General features: G+C 45.3%; 1 protein-coding gene across 2 annotated transcripts in view; it reads right to left on the bottom strand.

Annotated features, from left to right (window-relative positions):
* Mgmt (O-6-methylguanine-DNA methyltransferase) overlaps window positions 1-21,004 on the bottom strand; it is a 247,989-nt gene that overhangs the window by 219,161 nt on the left and 7,824 nt on the right. Inside the window, exon 1 of one of the 2 annotated variants that reach the window (XM_031388652.1) lies at window positions 18,817-18,991. The exons of the other annotated variant lie outside the window; for it this stretch is intronic. Within the exon in view, the coding sequence (XP_031244512.1) occupies window positions 18,817-18,849 (33 nt within the window). The 5' untranslated portion in view covers window positions 18,850-18,991. Of the gene's footprint in view, window positions 1-18,816; window positions 18,992-21,004 lie in introns of those variants that run through there. 2 annotated transcript variants of the gene reach the window in all.

The following is a 21,004-nucleotide window of genomic DNA, read 5'->3' as shown; positions in this document are numbered from 1 at the left end:
CTAACCATTAGTGGCGGGAGCCTTCAGCAGTACTTGCCGTATTAACATAAGTCACGTACTGAACACTGCCTATCAAGATGATTATGTGGAAGTAATCACACACTTCAGGTTCACCAAACACACTCTGAGTAATAAGCCAATAGGAACACTGTCCTGGAATCATGTTTATGAAACGCAAGAAATCAAGTCCAAGTACACACCAGGCCACTATACCCACCCCCCTTATTGATTCCCAGGATAAGCAGAAACAGTCATTAATAATTACATTAGAAAATGGCCCTGAGGGTTAATCATATTCTTGCCGACTCTCGGCTGTGGAAGTAAACAGCAAACAGCTGCTAATAAAAATAAATAAGTAAGTAAGTAAATAAATAAATAAATGATAACCAAGAAGAATTCAGATCTATATTTTAATATTCACAACACATTCCCCAACCCAGGACTCTGCCTTCACATAGCAGTTTCTCTCTGGGACATAATGGACCCCCATCATAGGGCCTAGGGACATGGTGTTCATCCATGGGGTAGAGATCGGGGAGCACTCAGAAATGGTATGAAAAAGCTTATAATCTGCATTTCATATGCAACACACACACACACACACACACACACACACACACAAATAGGAACTAGGGGTCTGGATTGGGAATGCTACAGGATTAATTTATGAAAGAACCCAGTTGGCCAGTTTGCAGAGGAAGACTGCCTTCCTCCCTTGAGTCTCAAGTATGGAACAGAGCATGTGAAAAAAAAAAAAAAAAAAAGACAGCAGCAGAGAAAATAGTTGGTCTATATAACATCCTGTAGAGAGCCACAGGCCTCCTGGTCCAGGCTTTTGAGACTTTTCCCTCAGCTTACTAGCCCACTCCTCTTCTTAGCAAACTGTCTCTTTCTCTGACCTCAGGACATCCTCTCTCTTTCTTTGAAATCCTCCACTTGCCACATCTCTCCACAGCCAACATGCAGGCTTTTGGCCCCTAACTCTCCCTTTCTCCAGCTCTCCTCCTCAGCAACAGTTGCCAAGATTCACAGCTCACCTGTCCTGCTGCTTTTCTAACAAACTCTAATGGTCCTGAAACTTCCTTCTCTGTTTATAAATTCTTTTATTAATGAGCCTGAGAACCCACAAGAAGGACCCCCAAATTTCCCAATAACAAGAGATCTATCTTCACTCCCAAACTCCAACTCCGTGATGGACAATCACCGTATTCGGTCAGCTCTGACTGTCAGAACACAATGCCACACAGGCTGGCTTAAATGACAGGCACTTATTCAACTTTGTCTAGATGGGACCAAAGCTCAGAAGCTTGGCTACCTAGGCTCCTGCAGAGAGCTCTTTCCCTGGCATATTGGCCGAGCATCAACCACCTACCCTACAAGGCATGGACTTACGGAACTGGGGTCCACCTCACTCCTGTGACCTCACTTTACTTTAACAATCTGGTCATTCAGTTCTTCTGAAGGCCTAGTCTCAAACACAGCCTCACTGCACACAACTGTAACCTCTGACGCTGGACACAGTGAGACCAGAGTCCATGCCCAGCAAAGCATAGCCTTTGGTCACAATGTGTCCACAGTCCAGGTCTCAGAAGGCTCCTGATCCAGCATTCCAACACTGTAGGATGAACCCGGGTACCAAGAAGGTGAAAGACAAGTGTAATGGAATGTTCAGGAAGGCTCACAAAGGTGAAGAGGCATCTCGACCTTGAGCCTGGGAAGGTTTGAGGGCTGACAGCAGAGTGTTTCTGTGTTTGTGTCTTGGGACAAAGGAGGTCATCAATGTACAGAGTGAAAAGGGACCCTTGAGTACCTGCATATGCAACTCAGGGTCAAGGCTGGATAAGCAGAGCCTGATAAAGTGCCCACTGGGCATGTGTGGGAACAAGTGGGTCCAAACGAGCCAGGAATAAATGTGCTTTGCCTTGGAGCTGAGCAGAAGGGGCAGCTAGAGCTTGTCTTAAGCAGAAGGGAAGAGTGATGGGAAGAAAACAGGTCAACAATTGTGTCTCTATGCCAGGGTCTCACTACGCAACATATTGTACTGGGCAGCCATGCTCCACACTTGTACAGGATTTATGAAGTCTGGCATCTCTAGAAGCTTCTAGGTGATTTCAGGGAGAGAAGATAGTAGATGAGAATGGAAACAAGACATGGTGAGGCTAGAGCACAAACCAGTGTTCTCACTTAGACTTCCTCTTCCATCCCACACGACACGGAAGCCCACCTCAGTTCCACACAGGCCTCCGTCCCACACAGCCCCTATGTCCACAGAACGCTGGATTTCTAGTACCTTAAGATGCACACAACCCTCAAGGCCCATAGGGAACCTGGACTCACAGGACTCCAAGACCCACAGCAAAAGTGTCTACATGGCTCCACAGCTTAATATACCCTGGCAACACTTAATTCCTCAGGAAACCTCCTTCTGAGCCAGGTAGAGGTTTTAAGCCCTATGCTTTTAAAGACAGAAAGAAAAGAAAACTGCTGATCTAGACTCAAGGCCAAGGGCAACTCCAGCTAGTGACAGAGTCAGAGCCATCATGTCCAGGAGAGCTGGGGAGTGAAAAACGTCAGAATGCCAGCGACCCCAATGTGCCTGGGATATATCTAGGTTATGATTGAAAGGCTCACTTACCTATGTCTGGTCCCCTACATCCAAGGAAAGGCAGTGACTCTCAGAACCTGCCCTCTTAACCCAGTCAGCAGGAAAGAGAAGGTTGAACTTTAAGATTTACCCATGTCTATACCTGCTCATCTTTCTAAGAAAACTTTCTGGTTATCTGTCAGAAGCAGCATTCTGGAAGCAGCCTCCCCTAGTCTCCCGACTTTGACCCAAGGGGACTCCATTCCCACCAGCAACTACCAGTCAGTTCTCAGACCCCTGCTCAGCCCAGAGACGAATGGGCTAGAGGAGGCACAGGGAGCCTGTTAATCAGCAGAGAGCCCACACGACGCCCTGCATCCATCTGACTCGACAGCTTAATCTGATGCTAACGCAATGATGACAGAAACAAATTTTTTTCTGCACAATAAAGAATAGTACACCTGGGTCTTCTTGGGATAGCTGGCTAAATTCAGTAACTTTTGGAAATATATCATTTCTTTTCTTTGCCCATTATTCTAGAAACTTCCCCTTGAGTGCTAAAAGCCTTACTAACAAGAAGAGTGGCATACCCAGAACAGAGCTCCTACCACCACTGTGCTGAGGATGTGACAAGCTTGCTCATTTGATTCCCTGTCACCTGACACAGGCACAGGAGTCATGGCTGGCATTATCTTAACTAGATGACAACCTAGGAACACTGAGACTCTCAATCTCTGTTTCTGAGACTTTCCATGATCTCTGGCATCTACCACATAAAGGAGCAAAACTGGTAAAGCCCGTTGGCTCCGACTCCTCTGCACCACTCGTGTGTCCGTCCGTTTGACACACCTACCCTGATCACCCCAGGCTTTGCAGCTATAGTTCCTGCCTCCAGAGACCTCTCCCCAGACCTTCATGTTTAAATCTCTACTAAGAAGTCATTCATTCAGAAGGGCTGTTTCAAACTGTGATGGTTTAGATGTAAAGTGTCCCCATAATACTCATGTGTCAAAAGTTTGGTCCTCAGCTGGTGGTTCCAATCACTAGGACATGATTGGATCCTAAGGGGTCTGACCTAATCAATAGACTCATCCACTGCTGGATTTATACTATGGCAGTATGAGAAGGAAGACTCATTGGAAGTAGGTCACTGGGGCATACCCTGGAAAGACATTGTGACCTTGACTCTACCGTGTCTCCCTTTCTCTCCCTCCATTTCCCTCTGCATCTTGATGGCCATGATACTCTACCTCTGTTGGGGGCTCAGAAACAATGGCGTCATTCACCAGAGGTCTCTGAAAACATGAACTGAAACCAAGTTTCCCTTAAATCACTCTTTTGGGCACTTGGTCACAAAACAAAACAAAACAAAACAAAACAAACAAAAAAAACCCCAAAGACCAAAACTCTAACTCACACAAATACCACTAACACCCCTCCACGAAGGTCAAATTCTCTACTGTCTTCCAGATACCCTCACCAGCACACAGAATACAAATTCATCTCATCTGCCCAGTCTTATCTTCCCAGACCTTCGAGAACATAGCTCTAGAAGACAAGGGCTAGTACAAGCTTGCTATGCCTTTGTCTTCTCCCAAAAAACAATTCCACTGTGCAATACAGGAAGGCAGTGCCCAGTGGGAGGTCTTTGGACTTTGGGGGACAACTTCAAGTTTTTTTCTCTCAGGAATGGGTCAGTCATCACAGGACTTAGCCTCCTTTTCTCCCTTCTGCAGATGCCTGCCTGGCCCTCTGCTCTTCAACACGAGTTGAAGCAACACAAGGTCCTTACGACATGTGACCCTGATATCCAATATCCCAACTCCAATACTGAGCCCAAAAGCTCTTTCCTTCTACACTACTCAGTCTCAGGTATTGTGTTACAGCACTGGAGGACAGGCCTGTGAGCCCTCTGGCCCTCAGAGAGTAGCTTCCAGCACTGGGAACACCAGCAGAGCCCCACAGGGATCTACCACCCAGCGGGAACTTCCCGGTCTTTACATACGCAAGCCAAGCACATGCTCTATTTTTAATTTGCATTCTGATGTGACTGTACGCCTAAAACTTGTCAGTGTGGTTTTAAGGATTCCAGGACTACCTACAGGAAGTGCAGGTTGCCCCCCACAGAGCTGAAGCTGGGGGTGGAGGTCCTGTTAATGAGCTGCCTTCTTCCCTGCTGACATCTCTGCTTGAATGAGCAGTTAAAATAAGGCAATCTCCCCCTCAGAGCCCAAATGCCAGGTGAGGCAGACAGCACACTTCTTTAAAACCCATGTTAAATAAAGCACATACACCAAACATCCTCCTATCAGAATAAGAATGACCTTGGCTAGATGGTTCTTCTGCCCTATAATCTCACCCCTCGGAAGGTAGAGGTAAAAGGATTAGGAGTTCAAGGTCATTCTTGCAGACCTGTGAGTTTCAGGCCAACCTCAGCTACATGAGACCTGTCTTAAATATCAAAACAAAATAAAAGAACAAAAATAAATAAAGAAAAATGACCTTATATGTAGTTGTCTTTTCTAACTAGTCTCTCCTATCACGTGTTCTTCTCTGTCAGCTGACCTCCACAGGTACCAACTCTTCATTGCCAGATCCCACATGACTTCCACAGGCATCAGCCCTCACTGATCTTCCTAGCCTTCAGAGCAATGGCCTATTATCCCCACACTCCTCAGCATGGGACAGGCCCTCCTGGAGTTGCCCCACCTACAGCTCCAGCCATCCTACCCCTACACTCTTCTCAAACTGAACTCCCTGCTGACAGGTCCCTAGATGCACCCCAGAGTTCATGGTCCAGGGCTCTACCTGGAATCCTCCTCCCCTGTTCCCCACATTCCCCAACCACAAGAATCTCAGAAGCTCCTCCAGATGCAAGTGAGGAGGATTATGTAAGGGTCCCTGGCCAGCAGAGAAGTGGTAAGGTGGGTGGGGCACTTGGATGCTCCCTTCCTCCAGCCCCAGTGCATTTGTCCTCCACTCACTAAAGGGTGTGTGGCAGAGATGGACCACAAGCAAAAAAGCACCTACAGGCAGTCTTGTCATTACATCTGCACTGAACTCATTCCCAGCTAAAGTGCTGCCCATCCCTGGCTAGGTAAAGCAACGCAGACAGTATGCCTTCAACATTCCACAACGACATGAGCCACACAAGGGTGAAGAGCCACTCAAATAAAATCTATCCCCACCTGCTAAAATGCCTGCAGAGCTCTGATATATTGGGGGTCAGGGAGCACATATGAGTTACTTTCCTGTATATCCTGGCTTACAGTTCTAGGGGATACAGTGCTCTGTGGTGGGGAAGACATGGTGGTAGGAGATGGCTGATCACACTGTATCCACAGTTGGGAGGCAGAGTAATGGGGGTGGTGCTCAATTGATTTTCTCCTTTTTACTCAGGCTATGACTACGGCCCATGGAACAAGGTCACCCATATTTAGGGAGGGTCTTCCCATCTCAACCCAATCTAAAAATTCCCTCATAGACTGCCCAGAGGTGTGTTGCTTCTGGGGATTCCAAATTCCATGAAGTTGACCATCAAGATTAAATATCACACACCAGGTGTGGTGGTACACACCTTTAACCCCAGTACTCAGGAAGCAGAGGAGAAGGATCTCTGTGAGTTGGAGGCCAGCCTGGTCTACATAAGAAGATAGGCCACCCAGCACTACAGAGTGAGAGGCCAACCTGGTCTACATAAGAAGATAGGCCATCCAGCACCACAGAGTCAGACACGAACTTGGGAAAAAAATTAACCATCACAAAGTGGTTTTGAGGCAAGATTTCATGTAGCCCTGGCTCCCCTTGAATTCACTCTGCAGCCAAGGATGGACCTGAACTCCTGTTCTTGCCTCCATCTCCTAAGCACTGGGGTTTCAGGTATGCACAGTAAGCCCTGCCTCAGATCACTGCTTTTTGACAAAACTTAACCTAGCAGACCTAGGTTACTCCTTGATGCTATGGTATGAGCAGTCAAATGAGGGAAAAGGCTAGGCAAGCTAGTGTCACCCCTGATCTTGACCAGGGTCCTCATGTGGGATCAAGTGTCTGGTCCTTTAGGATATTCTTTTAACATAATAGACTGGAGATGTCAAGCCTGGGGCTGACTGGCACTGGCAGCACATTAGGAGAACAGGGGAAGCGAAGCTGCTTGCTCTTGGCACCAATAATGAGTATATCTGAGTATATATCCTCTCAGGGCCCAGTTGAAGTTGGCCTCCTGAACAGAGGGATCATGAGGCCAAGCGTTGATAACTCTCAATAACAAAGATCAGAACCGGCAACAGAGCGCACCAGCTCTACAAACGAAACCTTAAGAAACCTAGCACCTCAGAGGAACCATACCAAACACCCAGACCTGATGATGAGGGGCTTCCACAGCCTCTAGTCCTGCTCCACCAAGCACAGCTTTATGAATGCCAATTGATGTCATCTCAAAGCAACTGTCATCACTCATCAGAGGTCACCAGGGCCTGGCCACCAGGATCCCTTCTGATACCACCCCCATCATACACCACAGTATGAGAACAAGCCTTAGGGTCACTGCTCTTAAACTCACGGCAGCCATCTTGTCTCCAGGGATTTTGGCAGGTGACCATTGTGCTACTAACCACGGGGCTTGGGGGATTCGAATCTGTGATGTAAGTTCTAGTTGAGTCAAAGGAAACAAAGATGCTCACTGAAGAAAACAAGCACTCTGACTGGGTGTCTCAGTCAGGGTTTCTACTCCTGCACAAACATCATGACCAAGAAGCAAGTTGGGGACGAAAGGGTTTATTCAGCTTATACTGTCCTGGAAGGAAAAAAAGGCTTTCAACCAAAACTATAGGTTTAAGAGACGGCTTCATCTGCACTGTGCTTTTTATTTATAAAACAAGTATTCATTTATTACTGAATGTGGTTCCTACCCAAGTAGACAGAAAGAGTCAATTATTCTCATCCAGCAGACAAGGAGACACCTGGGATGGGGTGGTTAGCAGCTGCCCATCTCATCCATTATCTGACTCCATCAATATCACATCATTGCTGTGTCTACATGTGGCTCTAACCCTTGCTATATAAAACCCCTCTCAGTTCCACACAAACGTATTTGGGTTTGTATTTGAAAGCTGGGCCTCAGCTTTCTACCCTGGCCAGGCCAGATACCCACCCACACTTATACCGTGCATGACTCCCAGGAGGTCCACAGTAATCAAAGACAAAAGTGAGAATCTCATCCAAATACCCCACAACTATAGGACCCAGCTGACAAGGGGCCCACCTCCCTCCACCCCACATCCCTAACCTCCCCCCCCAAGCTCCACCCTTTCTACCCAGGTCAGATCATCCACCAGATACCCTCCCACATGCTACAGCCTGCTTGCCTCCTAAGAGGTCTACAATAAAGACACAGAGCCCAGATGACACAGGGCCCACCCACCCTGCTGAGCTCCACCTTCCTACTGATCTGCCAAGTCAGCAGACCTGATACCTTCCTACACCCTATAGCCTGTCTGCCTCCCAGAAGGCCCAAAGTTACCAGGGACACAGCCTGCCTGCCTCCCAGGAGGCCTTCTCTAACAAGAGACACAAGATGCCCACCTGCCTGCCTTCAAGGAGGCTGACTCTAGTCATAGGTGATAGAACCCAATGCAACCCGGCACCATGAGAACCCAGTTCTCCCACCACAGCAAGTCCTGGATACCCCAAAGCCCCTGAAAGGCAAGACAATGACTTAAAAACCAATCTCATGAAGATGATAAAGGCCTTTAAGGAGGATATAAAAAACTCCCCCTAAAGAAACATGAAAACACAGGCAAACAGGCAGAAGCCCTTCAAGAGGAAAGAAATAAATCCTTTAAAGAAATACAGGAAAATACAATCAGGCACGTAAAAGAATTGGACAAAATAGTCCTAGAACTAAAAGTAGAAATAGCAACAATAAAGAAAACACAAAGGGAGGCAACCCTGGAGATGGGCAACTTAGGAAATGAGATCAGGAGCTACAGATGCAAGCATCACCAACAGAATACAAGAGACAGAAGAGAAAATATTGACACATCAGTCAAAAAAAAATACAAAGTGTAAAAAGCTCCTAACCCAAAATATCTGGGAAATTCAAGACACAATGAAAAGATCAAATCTAAGAATAATAGGAATAGAAGAGGGTAAAGATTCCCAGCTCAAAGGGCTAGAAAAAAAGAAAACTGCAACAAAATCAGAAAAGAAAACTCCCCTAACCTAAAAAAAGAGATAGCCATAAATATACAAGGATCCTACAGAACACAAAATAGACTGGACCAGAAAAGACAATCCTCTAGTCACATAATAATCAAAATACTAAATGCACAGAACAAAGAAAGAATATTAAGAGCTGTAAGGGAAAAAAACCAAGTAACAGATAAAGGCAGGCCTATCAGAATTACACCAGACTCCTCAACAGAGACTCTAAAAGCCAGAAGATCCTGGGCAGATGTCAGCCAGACACTAAGAGAACATAAATTCCAGACCAGGATACTATACCCAGCAAAACTCTCAATTACCATAGATGGAGAAACCAAAATATTCCATGATAAAACCAAATTTAAACAATATCATTCTACTAATCCATCCCTACAGAGGATACTGGAATGAAATCTGCAATACAAGGAGGGTAACTACACCCAAGAAAACACAAGAAATTAAACATTTCACAATAAACCCAAAAGAAGAGAATCATATACACATAATACCACCTCCAGCAACAAAAATAACAGGAACTAACAATCATCTGTCTTAAAATCTCTCAACATCAATGGACTCAACGTCCCAATAAAATACACAGGCTAAGAGACTGGATACATGAACAGGATCCAGCATTTTGCTGCATAAAAGAAACACACTTCATTGACAAAGACAGACACTACCTTGTTGTGGATGGGCCTGGTGCTGTTTGTATTTTGATGCTAATTCCGCTCTCCTGGGAGGGGCTATGGACAAGGAGTGAGTCACATACCCAGGTGACTTCTTGTGAACCAATGCCCTAATGAATAAAGGAGCCAATCACTGGGTGAGTAGGCGGGACTTCCAGGTTGGGCTGAGGAAGAGGAGAAGAGAAGGAGAGGCTTTTGGAATGGAGACAATGAAAGGGCAAGATGTAGCTGCTAAAGTTTTCCTGGTATCATGACAGATCCGTCAGGATTCACCACCAGAGGATTCAGATTTAATAAGGCTTACAAGATTGGGTTTTAGTTGTTGCACCCAGAGATTGAGTTACCATTGTTTCTGAGCGAAGTTTGTGTGTTTTTTCTTCTCGCAATGATTCGACTGGGTACCAGAGAGAATGGTATGGCAGGAAAGGGTGGGTTTGCCTGATGTAGGGGGGAGGGGGGGCAGCTTTGAAGTATGGGGCTGACATGGTAATGACCCGCTAGTGGGAATCTAGCAAGCTGGGTGAAGAGATTATGGAGTTCTGACTCAGAGTCTCCACGAGATAAAAACAGGTCGGTCATTGCCCGCTAGTGCATGGCCAGCCAGGATGCCAGGGCACAGGCACAAGAGCAGGAACATCCCGGTTCTTTTTCAATATTTCCTAAATCATTACCTCAGAGTAAAAGACTGGAAAAACGTTTTCCAAGAAAATGGTCCTAAGAAACAATCTGGAGTTGCCACTCTAACATCCAATAAAATAGAGTTTCAACCAAAAGTTATATAAGATGGGGAAGGACACTTCATATTCATCAAAATTCCATCAAGAGGAAGTATCAATTCTGAACATCTATGACCCAAATGCAAGAGCACCCACATTCAAAAAAGAATGTTGCTAAAGCTCAAAACACACATTGAACCTACAATAGTAGTGGGAGACTTCAATACACCACTCTCACCAGTGGACAGGTCATTGAAACAAAACTCAACAGAGGCACAGTGTAATTAATAGAAGTTTTGGACCAAATGAATTCAACAGATATCTACAAAACATTTCACTCCCAAACAAGAGAATATTCCTTCTTCTCAGCACCTCGTGGCACCTTCTCCAAAACTGACCATATAATCAGACATAAAACAAGCCTTAACAGATACAAGAAGATTGAAATAATCCCATGAATTCTATCAGATCACCATGGACTAAGGCTAGGCTTAAATAAAAACAAAAACAACAGAAAGCCCACCTACTCATGGAAACAAAACAACTTTCTGCTCAATGAAAACTTGGTCAGGGAAGAAAGAAAGAAATGAAGGACTTTATAGAATTCAGTGAAAATGAAGATAATTCATACCTAAACTTAAGGGACACAATGAAAGCAGTCTTAAAAGGAAAATTCACAGCACTAAGTGCCTTCATGAACAAATTGGAAAGATCCCGTAAAAGCACACCTAAAAGCTCTAGAACAGAAAGAAGCAAACACACCCAGGAGTAGATGGCAGGAAATAGCCAAACTCAGAGTTGAAATCAACCAGGTGGAAACAAAGAGAAGAATACAAAGAATCAACAAAACCAAGAGCTGGCTCTTTGAGAAAATCAAGATAGAAAAACCTTTAGTCAAACTAACTAAAAACCATAGAGACAGTATCCAAATTAACAAAATCAGAAATAAAAAGGAGAGATAATAACAGAAACCAAGGCAATTCAAAAAATCATCAGAACCTACTAGATGAAATGGATGCTTTTCTGGACAGATACCATGTACCAAAGTTAAATCAAGATCAGATAAACTAAACAGTCTCACAAACCCTAAGGAAATAGAAATAGTCATCAAAAAACCTCCCAACCAAAAAAAGCACAGGGCCAGATGGTTTTAGTGTAGAATTCTACCAGACCTTCAAAGAAGAGCTGAAACCAATACTCCTCAAATTATTCCACAAAATAGAAACAGAAGGAATACTACCTAATTCATTCTATGAAGCCACAGTTATACTGATACCTAAACCACACAAAGACCCAACAAATAAAGAACTTCAGACCAATCTTACTTATGAATATCGATGCAAAAATACTCAATAAAATTCTCGCAAACTGAATTCAAGAATACACCAAAATCATCATTCACCATGATCATGTAGGCTTCATCCCAGGAATGCAGGGATGGTTCGTTATACAAAAATCTATCAACATAATATACTATGTAAACAAACTCAAGGAAAAAAGCCACATGATCATTTCATTAGATGCTGAAAAAGCCAATGACAAAAATATAACACCTCTTCATGTTAAAGGTCTTTGAGAGATCAGGAATTCATGGCACACAACTAAACATAATAAAAGCAATATATAGCAAACCAACAGCCAACATCAAATTAAATGGAGGGAAACTAGAAGCAATCTCACTAAAATCCAAGACAAGGTTGCCCACACTCTCCCTATCTATTCAATATAATACTCAAAGTTCTAGTCAGAGTAATTAAGCAAAAAAGAGGAGATCAAAGCAATACAAACTGGAAAGGAAGAAGTCAAGATATCACTATTTGCTGATGATATGATAGTATAAATAAGAAACCCCCAAAATTCCACTAGATAACTCCTACAGCTGATAAACAACTTCAGCAAAGTGGCAGGATATAAGATTAACTCAAACAAATCAGTAGCCTTCCTTTACAGAAATCATAAACAGGCTGAGAAAGTAGGGAAACAACACCCTTCACAATAGCCACAAATAGTATAAAATATATTGGTGTAACTCTTACCAAGAAAGTGAAAGATCTTTATAACCCGAAAAATCAAATCCCAGAAAAAACAAATCAAAGAAGACCTCAGAAGATGGAAAGACCTCCCATGCTCATGGTTTGGTACGATTATCACAGTAAAAATGGCCATCTTACTAAAACCAATCTACAGATTCAATGAAATCCCCATCAAAATTCCCACACAATTCTTTACAGACATGGGGAGTGCAATTCTCAACTTCATATGGAAAAACAAAAAAACCAAAACAATTCTCAACAATAAAAGAACTTCCAAGGAAATCACCATCCCTGACCTCAAGCTGTACTACAAAGTGACAGTGATAAAAACTACATGATATTTTAACAGAGACAGAAAGGTAGATCAATTGAAGACCCAAAAGTAAACCCATACACCTATGGACACTTGATCTTTGACAAAGAAGCCAAAAATGTACAGTGGAAAAAAAGAAAGCATCTTCAATAAATGCTGCTGGTCTAACTGGTGGTTTGTATGAATGAAAATACATATTTATCACCCTGCACAAAGCTCAAGTCCAAGTGGATTAAGGACCTCAACATAAAACCAGATAGACTGAATCTAATAAAAGAAAAAGTGGGAAAGAGCCTCAAACTCATTGGCACAGGGGGAAATTGAACAGAAGACCAATGGGTCAAGCTCTAAGATCAACAATCGATAAATGGGACCTCATGAAGCTGGAAAGCTTCTTTGAGGCAAAAGACACCATCAATAGAACAAATCGGCAACCTACAGATATGGGAAAAAAATCTTCACTGATTCTACATCTGACAGAGGGCTAATATCCAAAATATATAAAGAACTCAAGAAGTTAACCTCTAAAACACCAAATAACCCAATTAAAAAAATGGGTACAGAGTTAAACAGAGAATTTACAACAGAGGAGTCTCAAATGGCCAAGAAGCACTTAAAGAGATGTTTAAAGTCCTCAATAGTCATCAGAGAAATGCAAATCAAAACAACCCTGAGATTCTACCTTCCACCAATCAGAATGTCTAAGAGTGAAAACTCAAGTGACAGCACATGCTGGTGAGGATGTGGAGAAAGAGGAACACTCCTTCATTGCTAATGGGATTGCAAACTGATAAAACTCTGAGAACCAATCTGCGGTTCCTTAGAAAATTGGAAATAGTTCTACCTGAAGACCTAGCTATACTACTCTTGGGTATATACCCAAAAGATGCCCCACCATACCACAAGGACACATGCTCCACTATGTTCATAGCAGCCTTATTTGTAATAGCCAGAAGCTGGAAAAACCCAGATGTCCCTCAGCTGAAGAATGGGTACAGAAAATATAGTTCATTTACACAATTATTCAGCTATTAAAAAGGAGGACATCATGAATTTTGCAGGCAAATGGATGGAACTAGAAAATATCATCCTGAGTGAGGTAACTCAGACCCAAAAAGACATACATGGTACAGATTCACTGATTAGTGGATATTAGCCAAAAATTACAGGATACCTAGGAGAATACCCACAGACCATAAGAAGTATAACAAGTAGAAAGGCCCAAGTGAAGATGTTTCAATTCCACTTAGACAGGGGAAGGAAATAATCAGGAGGCAGAGGGAAGGAGGGATCTGGGTAGGCAAGGGGAGAGGGAGGGGAAAGGGGGAACAGGATCACGTATTGGGGGGGTGGGCAGGAGAGAAGGCCAAGAGAATGAATGGAGATAAACAGTATTGGGGGAGGGGAGTACCAGAGACCCAGGAGGTAGAGACTTAAGGACCCAATGGGTGTGACTTTAGCCCCAAAATGCCCAACATCGGGGAGAGGGAACTCGAAGAGTCCACCTCAGTAGATAGGGCCTCAAGCAGAGGGACATGGTTACTCAGTCAAAATTTCTGACCCAGAACTGCTCCTGTTTAAAAAAACCACAGGGACAAAATCGGAGAAGATACTGAAGCAAAGGCGGTCCAATGACCAGTCCAACTTGGGATCCATCTCATAGGGGGTTGTGGGGGGCGGGGGGGGTCAGGGTCCAAGGCCTGACACTAATACTGATGTTATGTTGTACTTACAGATGGGAGCCTGGCATGGCTGTCCTCTGAGAGGCCCTACCAGAAGCTGACTGAGACAGAAGCAGATACTTACACCCAACCATTGAACTAAAGTCGGGACTGCTATGGTTAAATTAGGGGAAGGATTGAAGAAACTGAAGGAGAGGGCGACTCCATAGGAAGACCAGCAGTCTCAACTTACCCAGAGTCCAGGGAACTCCTGGAGACTGAGCCACGAACCAGGAACATACACAGGCCAATCCAAGGCCCCTGGCACAAATATAACAGAGGTCTACCTGGTCAGGCCTTAGTGGGAGAAGATGAGCTTAATCCTCGAGAGACTTGAGGCCCCAGGGAAGAGAGAGGTCTGGAGTGGGGAACACTATCTCAGAGGCAAGGGGGAGGAGGGATGGGATGAGGAACTGTGGGGAGGGAGACCAAGGGGGCCAACAACTGGAATATAAATAAACAAAATGTTAAAAGTTGAAACCAAAAGAAGAGAAAGCTAAGTGTCACCTGAGGAAAAAAAATATGTAACAGCCTATTCAGAAGGGCACTGAAGAGGGAGGCAAGCCACGCATGCCCATGCTTCACACTTGTACATAAAGCTAATGCCAGGGTTCTGGTCACATCTGCATCTGCTGTCAGAACCACAAAACCAAAAGTTATAATGTGATGATAACATGTTGGGTTTGCATGTGGAAGAGTCGAGTGTCTCTAACGAGTTGAAGATGTATTCATAAGCCCAAGCAATGTACACCAAGCACGGACAGACCCAGTAGGAAGAGAGCCCTGGGGTTGCTCTGAGCTGAAATATTCTTTCCTGTCTTACCCTAAAGAACTCAAGGGCTCACTAGAGTCCTCAGGAGGCCAGAAGGCAGAGTGCATCCTCGGGTCCCCAGGCTTACATCCTATCTTCCTGCCATGGGACCCTACTACCCACCTTGGGGACCAGGGCTCTCATAAATTCTGATACCAACAGAGTTCAGGCCACCTTTGGGTCAGCCCATGAACACTCATTCACTCATGGAGAGCAAGGTTGCCACATCTAGCCTGTTGGAGTCCATGCTGGGAGGATCTGACCATATATACCAACAGCAGACCAACTTGACGGTGACATTCCTGCCTCCCCACCATTCATCTGGGTTATAATTCAGCTAAGTTTACAAATGAGAAATAACTGTTCTTTACTCTGCCTCTCCATCTAACTAGCACCCCCGTGTCCCTTTGCCTCAACTCCTACTTTGTTCCAGAGCCATTCTCTCTCCTCACTCACTAAGGCACTGAAATCAGTGTTGGGATTACTCAATCTGTCAATAGGCTAAGAGTGCTCTGAACTACTATCCATACGACTCAATTTGTCAGTAAAAACTGCCACCAGCGCTGTGCTTGCAGAAAAATGTCCATAAATGCATTATTGCAACTGGCAGATCGATGTCTATAATAAAAACAAATAGATTTAACAAGTGCCTGCTTTTACGAGCCATGCCATTGGTAGACTGTGCATTTGGTGTCACCCTCGGACATCTGGGAATGGGCCCCAGAGCTGAGCTGGATGTGGGGCTGACTTCACAAGTGTTATGGGTAGGAAATTATTCTAACAAGAATATTTTAGCAGCAGAGTGGACACACCAGGCACTTAACGCTCTCTTGTTGTCCCTTTTGTGGTCATACATGACAACAAATAAAAGCCGTAAGATGTTTCTACAGAATTTTTTAACTGGTCCTACTTGTACGTTGAAGACCAAGATGAGTTCACTCCAGCTTCGAGTGCAGAAAACAAGTTTCAACCATCAACAAGAGTGTCACCACTGTGTTGTGGCCTGTGGGGAGAGCCTGTCTATTTGGTTGCTTCGCTGGGGCAGACTCTGGAGCAAGGTATAGGAGGAGGCTGACTTAACCCAGGGATGCCTGGTAAGATGGTAGACCCAGTCCGTGACCCCCTCCACCTGAAAATCACATCTGTCAAGGCACTGTGTCCTTCAAGGTCATAGAAGATCACCAGAAGACTTAGTCCCCTTCTTAAGGCAAATCATTTTAACAACTATAGAAAGGAGTAAGTCTCTCACTTCATTCCACACACTCATTACGTGGCTTTCCCCAAACCACACAGCCCTTCTCAGTACACCCTTTATTACTACTAATGTTTAAATCAGAGAGCTTAACTGTTGCCACTGGCCAACGGCTGAGCAAGGACACACACCACACCATACTTAGGCCACAACGCTGGGTCTCCATCTTTTATCTATCTATGCCCAGCACAGGCCTCCACAGCAAACAGAACAAGAAAATCCATGCTGTCAAGCATGGCAGAGCCGGCTTCCTGTCAGCAAGGCTCTGACAAATCCTGTCACTTTCACTTTAGACCTAGAACTGGTGTAGAAGAGTTTGTTTATCAGTGTCTATGGGAGGGCTGACAGAGGCCACTCAGCTCAGATGAATGCTGGTCTATAGATGCCTGGTTTGAACCTTCAGGTTTTATTTAAACAAGAGCCTACAGTCAGACATCAATGTCTTCAGTAAGAACTTCGGCAAGGCCAGCCACACACCATGGCCAGGCATACCTGTGGTAGCAGCCAAGCCAGGGTTCTCCAGAGTCTGAGATACTCATGTGACATATATCCAAAGGCCTGCAGGAAAGTAGATATACAGGAGGCACTTAACACCAGGGTGGGGCACTGGCAGGATCACAATGACATGTGGAGAGACAGGACTGTCCCCAACTTTCATGAGACACCCAACTCTTGGTACTTTCCCATGGTATAAGGCATTATGGTCTCAGTAGACACCATGCATGCTTTGAACTTTGACCTTTTTTAGGGTTAATGGTCTGTGATCCTTCCAGCCAAGAGAAGCCACAAACATAAGTAGACAGCAGTAGGTCCATCTAACCTGTGCCCAACAGGCCACATGTGGCTCAGGACAGCTACAAATGTGGCCTGACAAAAGATTACAAACTTATTAAAATATTATGATATTTTTGTGGTTCTGTTTTGTTTTGTTTTGTTTTTTGTAACCCAACTGCATGATTTTCAAGTGTGAACTTTACAGCTAATAACGTGATGCTTATCTGGATGACATTTGAGTCTGGAGCATGGTTTACTATGCTCAGGTTTACTATGGTCAGATATGTGAGATACCTTTTTTTTTTTTTTTTTTTTTTTTTTTTTTTTTTTTTTGACTTACAGTGTTTTCAGCTTACTCCAGGGGTGGTAGTGGGGGCAGGGGGGAGGGGTGGTGGTAAACATATCCCAAGTACAGGAGCACGTGAGTAGTCCTGTGATAAGGAGAAAACGAATCCAGACAACACTTACACTTTTGACTGCTGTGGAAAGACCCAGCTGACTATGGGCCCTGTGAGGGAGTACAGACAGGCCCAGATGGGGCCAACTAATCTAGATCAGGACCCAAAGATTGGTGCCTTTTGCTCTCCACAGAAAGAAGGTTGCTGTCCAAGACTCAGCCACCTTACCACCACGCCTGAGGCTCTGATTCTTAAACCTTGGTAACAGCAGAAACCTCTTCAAAGACATACAACATATTAGTCAAACCCTTATTATGACAGATTTTTCTAACGAAAAAAAATACTCCTATAGATCCTTGCGGCCTGGTTCCTCCAGACCTCCGAAGGTAAGGCATTATTTCACTGCCAAACTATATCAAGACCCAGAGAGTGGCCAGGAAGGGATGAAGCCTCAGGCAGGGCATTCGTGCAGGACCATTCTGTCCTTCCACTCTCAGGCTCTAGGTTCTGGCAGATGCTCAGATAACATGCCTAAGCTTACAGGATACTGACCACAAGCCGGGCTTCTCACACCCCCACAACCAGTGTTGCAGATATCGAGAGACACATGAAGTAAAAATCATTTGGGATCACGTGTCAGGGGAGTGGAATGAAGAAGCAGGACTGTGTGACAGAGAGTCTGCAGATTGGATAACACCCTTTTCACAAGCTCCTTCCTGGGTCTGAGGAGGGTCCAGCCTAGCTGTGTAGGCACATGTACACCTTGCTTCTCCGAACACATAATCAGATTCTGGACGAGGCAGCCAGGAGTAAAATCTACAGGACAAAAACCTAGACGCACTGGGCGAGGAGCGCAGGTACTGTTTACTCTTTGAGGTTTTAACCAGGTGTACCTAATACCAGCCATGATGACGCAGGACCCTGGAACTTGGTTGTTTTCTCCTACTCTCAAGAAAGAAGGAGCTATGAAAAGCATGGGCCTATTGCAAGGGAATCTGAGCAGGTGCTTCTGGAAGCTTCCTGAAAGAAAAGAAAGGGAAAGTGGACCCCCATGCCCTGGTCAACAGTGAAGGGAAAAAGTATGGTCAGAGGACCTACATGGATCCAGCTGAGGCTTGAAAAGTGTTGGGCATCTCCCAGTCACCAGGCAGACTGGCCCATGAACCCCGAGGCCAGGGACCGTAGTAAGGCAGCCTGTACAGAAGGGGCTGAGGTCCTGGATTAAAAAAAAGGAGCCCTTAGGACAACTCAGAGCCACGACTGTCTGTCTCCCTGGACTCCGGCTCTCTCCTGAGAGGGCCCCACACGGCGTCCCAAAACTCACCAGCTTGCAAACTGTGCAGAAACTCAGCAACATGGAACTGTACACAGGGCCTAGACGCCTGAGCTCCAGGCTCTGGCACTGAGAAGCGTGGGCAGCCGGCTGGCGCACGGGGTGGAGGCGGGGCCTAGCGTTGGGCGGGGCCTTGCGAGCGGGGGCGGAGTCAGGTTGCAGATGGTTGCGGAGCGTGGAGGTGTGGTCGGAGAATGTAAAGCCAGCCTGGTACGCGGTGGGGCGTGGCTGGGAACTGCCGGAAGAGGGGCGGGGACTGTAGGGCGGGCTGAGCACGCCCAGTGGGTGACGCCGGGCTGCTGCTCTGTGCCTCCTCTCTGAGTGCATGCTCCTAGAGCAGGCCTCTTCTTCCAGACCTGAAACCGGTTCTTTGCCCATCCTAGACTTCACGCCACATCAAGCCTCTGGAACCGGCTGCCCCTTCTCACTTCGGCCTCCCCACCCCAAGTCCCAGTTTACCCGCTGAGACATAGTCAGTAACTGCGAACAGCGTGCACCCAAGGGGTGGTGGAAGAGTCACTGCCCAACTGGACCAGGGCAGGTTCTTCTTGGCACTTGCTATCAGAATGGCTCAATAGCGGTTCAGTTAGTGTGGGTATCCAGCCCTGATGTGAGATGACAGGAGCTGAATGTTGTCCACCAGGAAAGCCTTGCTGGAATTCTCCCTCTGTACCTCAGAATGGCCTTATTTGTTAAAACACGGAGGTGACACTTGAAGATGAGGTCACTAGTTAGGAGGGCTCTACCCTGATAGGATTGCTATCCCTATGAACAGAAAACTAGAAGCCAGATACACCTGTGCACCAGGTGCTGTGCAGGAGGTGAGGACGATCATTTTTACTGAGGATGATCATTTTTACTGGACTGTAAACACATTTTCAGTCTTTCAAGCCCCACTTTGTAGTACTTGATTAGAGCTCCATGGTATCTGACTTGATTGACATAACATCTGTAGGGAATGTTATCATTCTAAAGCTTCAGGGAGACATCCATGTCAATAACTTCAGGTTCCCATCCCAGGTGCACATGTATTAAGAACCATGCTGTGGTTTTGTTTGTTGAGACCTTCACCTTCCCAGTATTCAGCTCTCCTGCCTGGATTTGGGCCTTCCTAGTACCCTGGTTCAGTGAGCCAACATTTTACCTACCACCTTTAAAGATGTTGCTCAGAGGTTTGTTGTATGATGAGCCCCAGTGACTCACAGAGGCCACCATTCACCCTTTGAAGCCTCCCCTCCTCACCTCCAGTGTCACCTCCTCCAGACATGCTAAGAGTAACTGCTGATAGAAGATGAGCCAGACTTCTAGATACACATGATGATCAAATCAAGTCTCAGCGTCGTCCTATGTTGTCTACTCTCAACAACTTCCTTAGATCTGTAATTAACCTCAGAGACACACCTCTAGGCATGTCAGGGAGGGATTTCCAGAGGATAAATTGAAGCCCCCATCTCCCAATATGGATGTGTCATCTCTAAGAACTTAGGTCCCAAGTTGAATGAGAAGGGGACAAAGGAGAAGATAAACAAAGCACCAACACTCTACTCTCTGCGTCCTAAGCAGCTAATTCTGCTGCCCTGCCGAGCCTTCCCCTCAGTGATTCTCAGCATTTCTCTGAAATGAGAGCGCCCCTCCCCAGCCCTTCCTCTGTTAACTTGATTTCTTTCAGGTGTTTGGTTATAGTAATGAAGTTAGTAACTAGCACACCTCCTCAGCACTGTGCTCAGGCAGAGAGAGGGTATTTTTGCTCAGGGACAAGAGACAAGAAATAGTTTGTCCTGGGTCCTGCTCTTCCTTCTTGGTTATCTTGGGCCCTCCAGTTTATCATCCATACAGAAATTTCATAAGAATCTATGCTGCGCACGTGTAGACCATACTTGCATATTGTATAGGCTCATGGGTTAGCAACAGACTATTGAGTAAGGTATACTATTTGCCAGGCCCCATATAGCATGATGCTACCAAGGCCCAACTAGAACTGGGATCCTAATGGAACTGAAAATGAGAAACATCAAGATAAAATCAGAGTTCCTGTTGAGACCCCCAACAAGTACACTCTGGAGCTGATACAATTAATATAAGAATCGTAGCTTGTTAAACTATCTGGGTGGCAGAAATGGAGAGATGGCTCAGAGGTTAAGAATACTGGCTAAGGCAAGACTTCTGGTGGGGGGGGGGG

Source organism: Mastomys coucha, unplaced genomic scaffold (assembly GCF_008632895.1).
Source record: "Mastomys coucha isolate ucsf_1 unplaced genomic scaffold, UCSF_Mcou_1 pScaffold21, whole genome shotgun sequence".
NCBI classification, from domain to species: Eukaryota; Metazoa; Chordata; class Mammalia; order Rodentia; family Muridae; genus Mastomys; species Mastomys coucha.
This window is presented reverse-complemented; position numbering and strand designations above follow the sequence as displayed.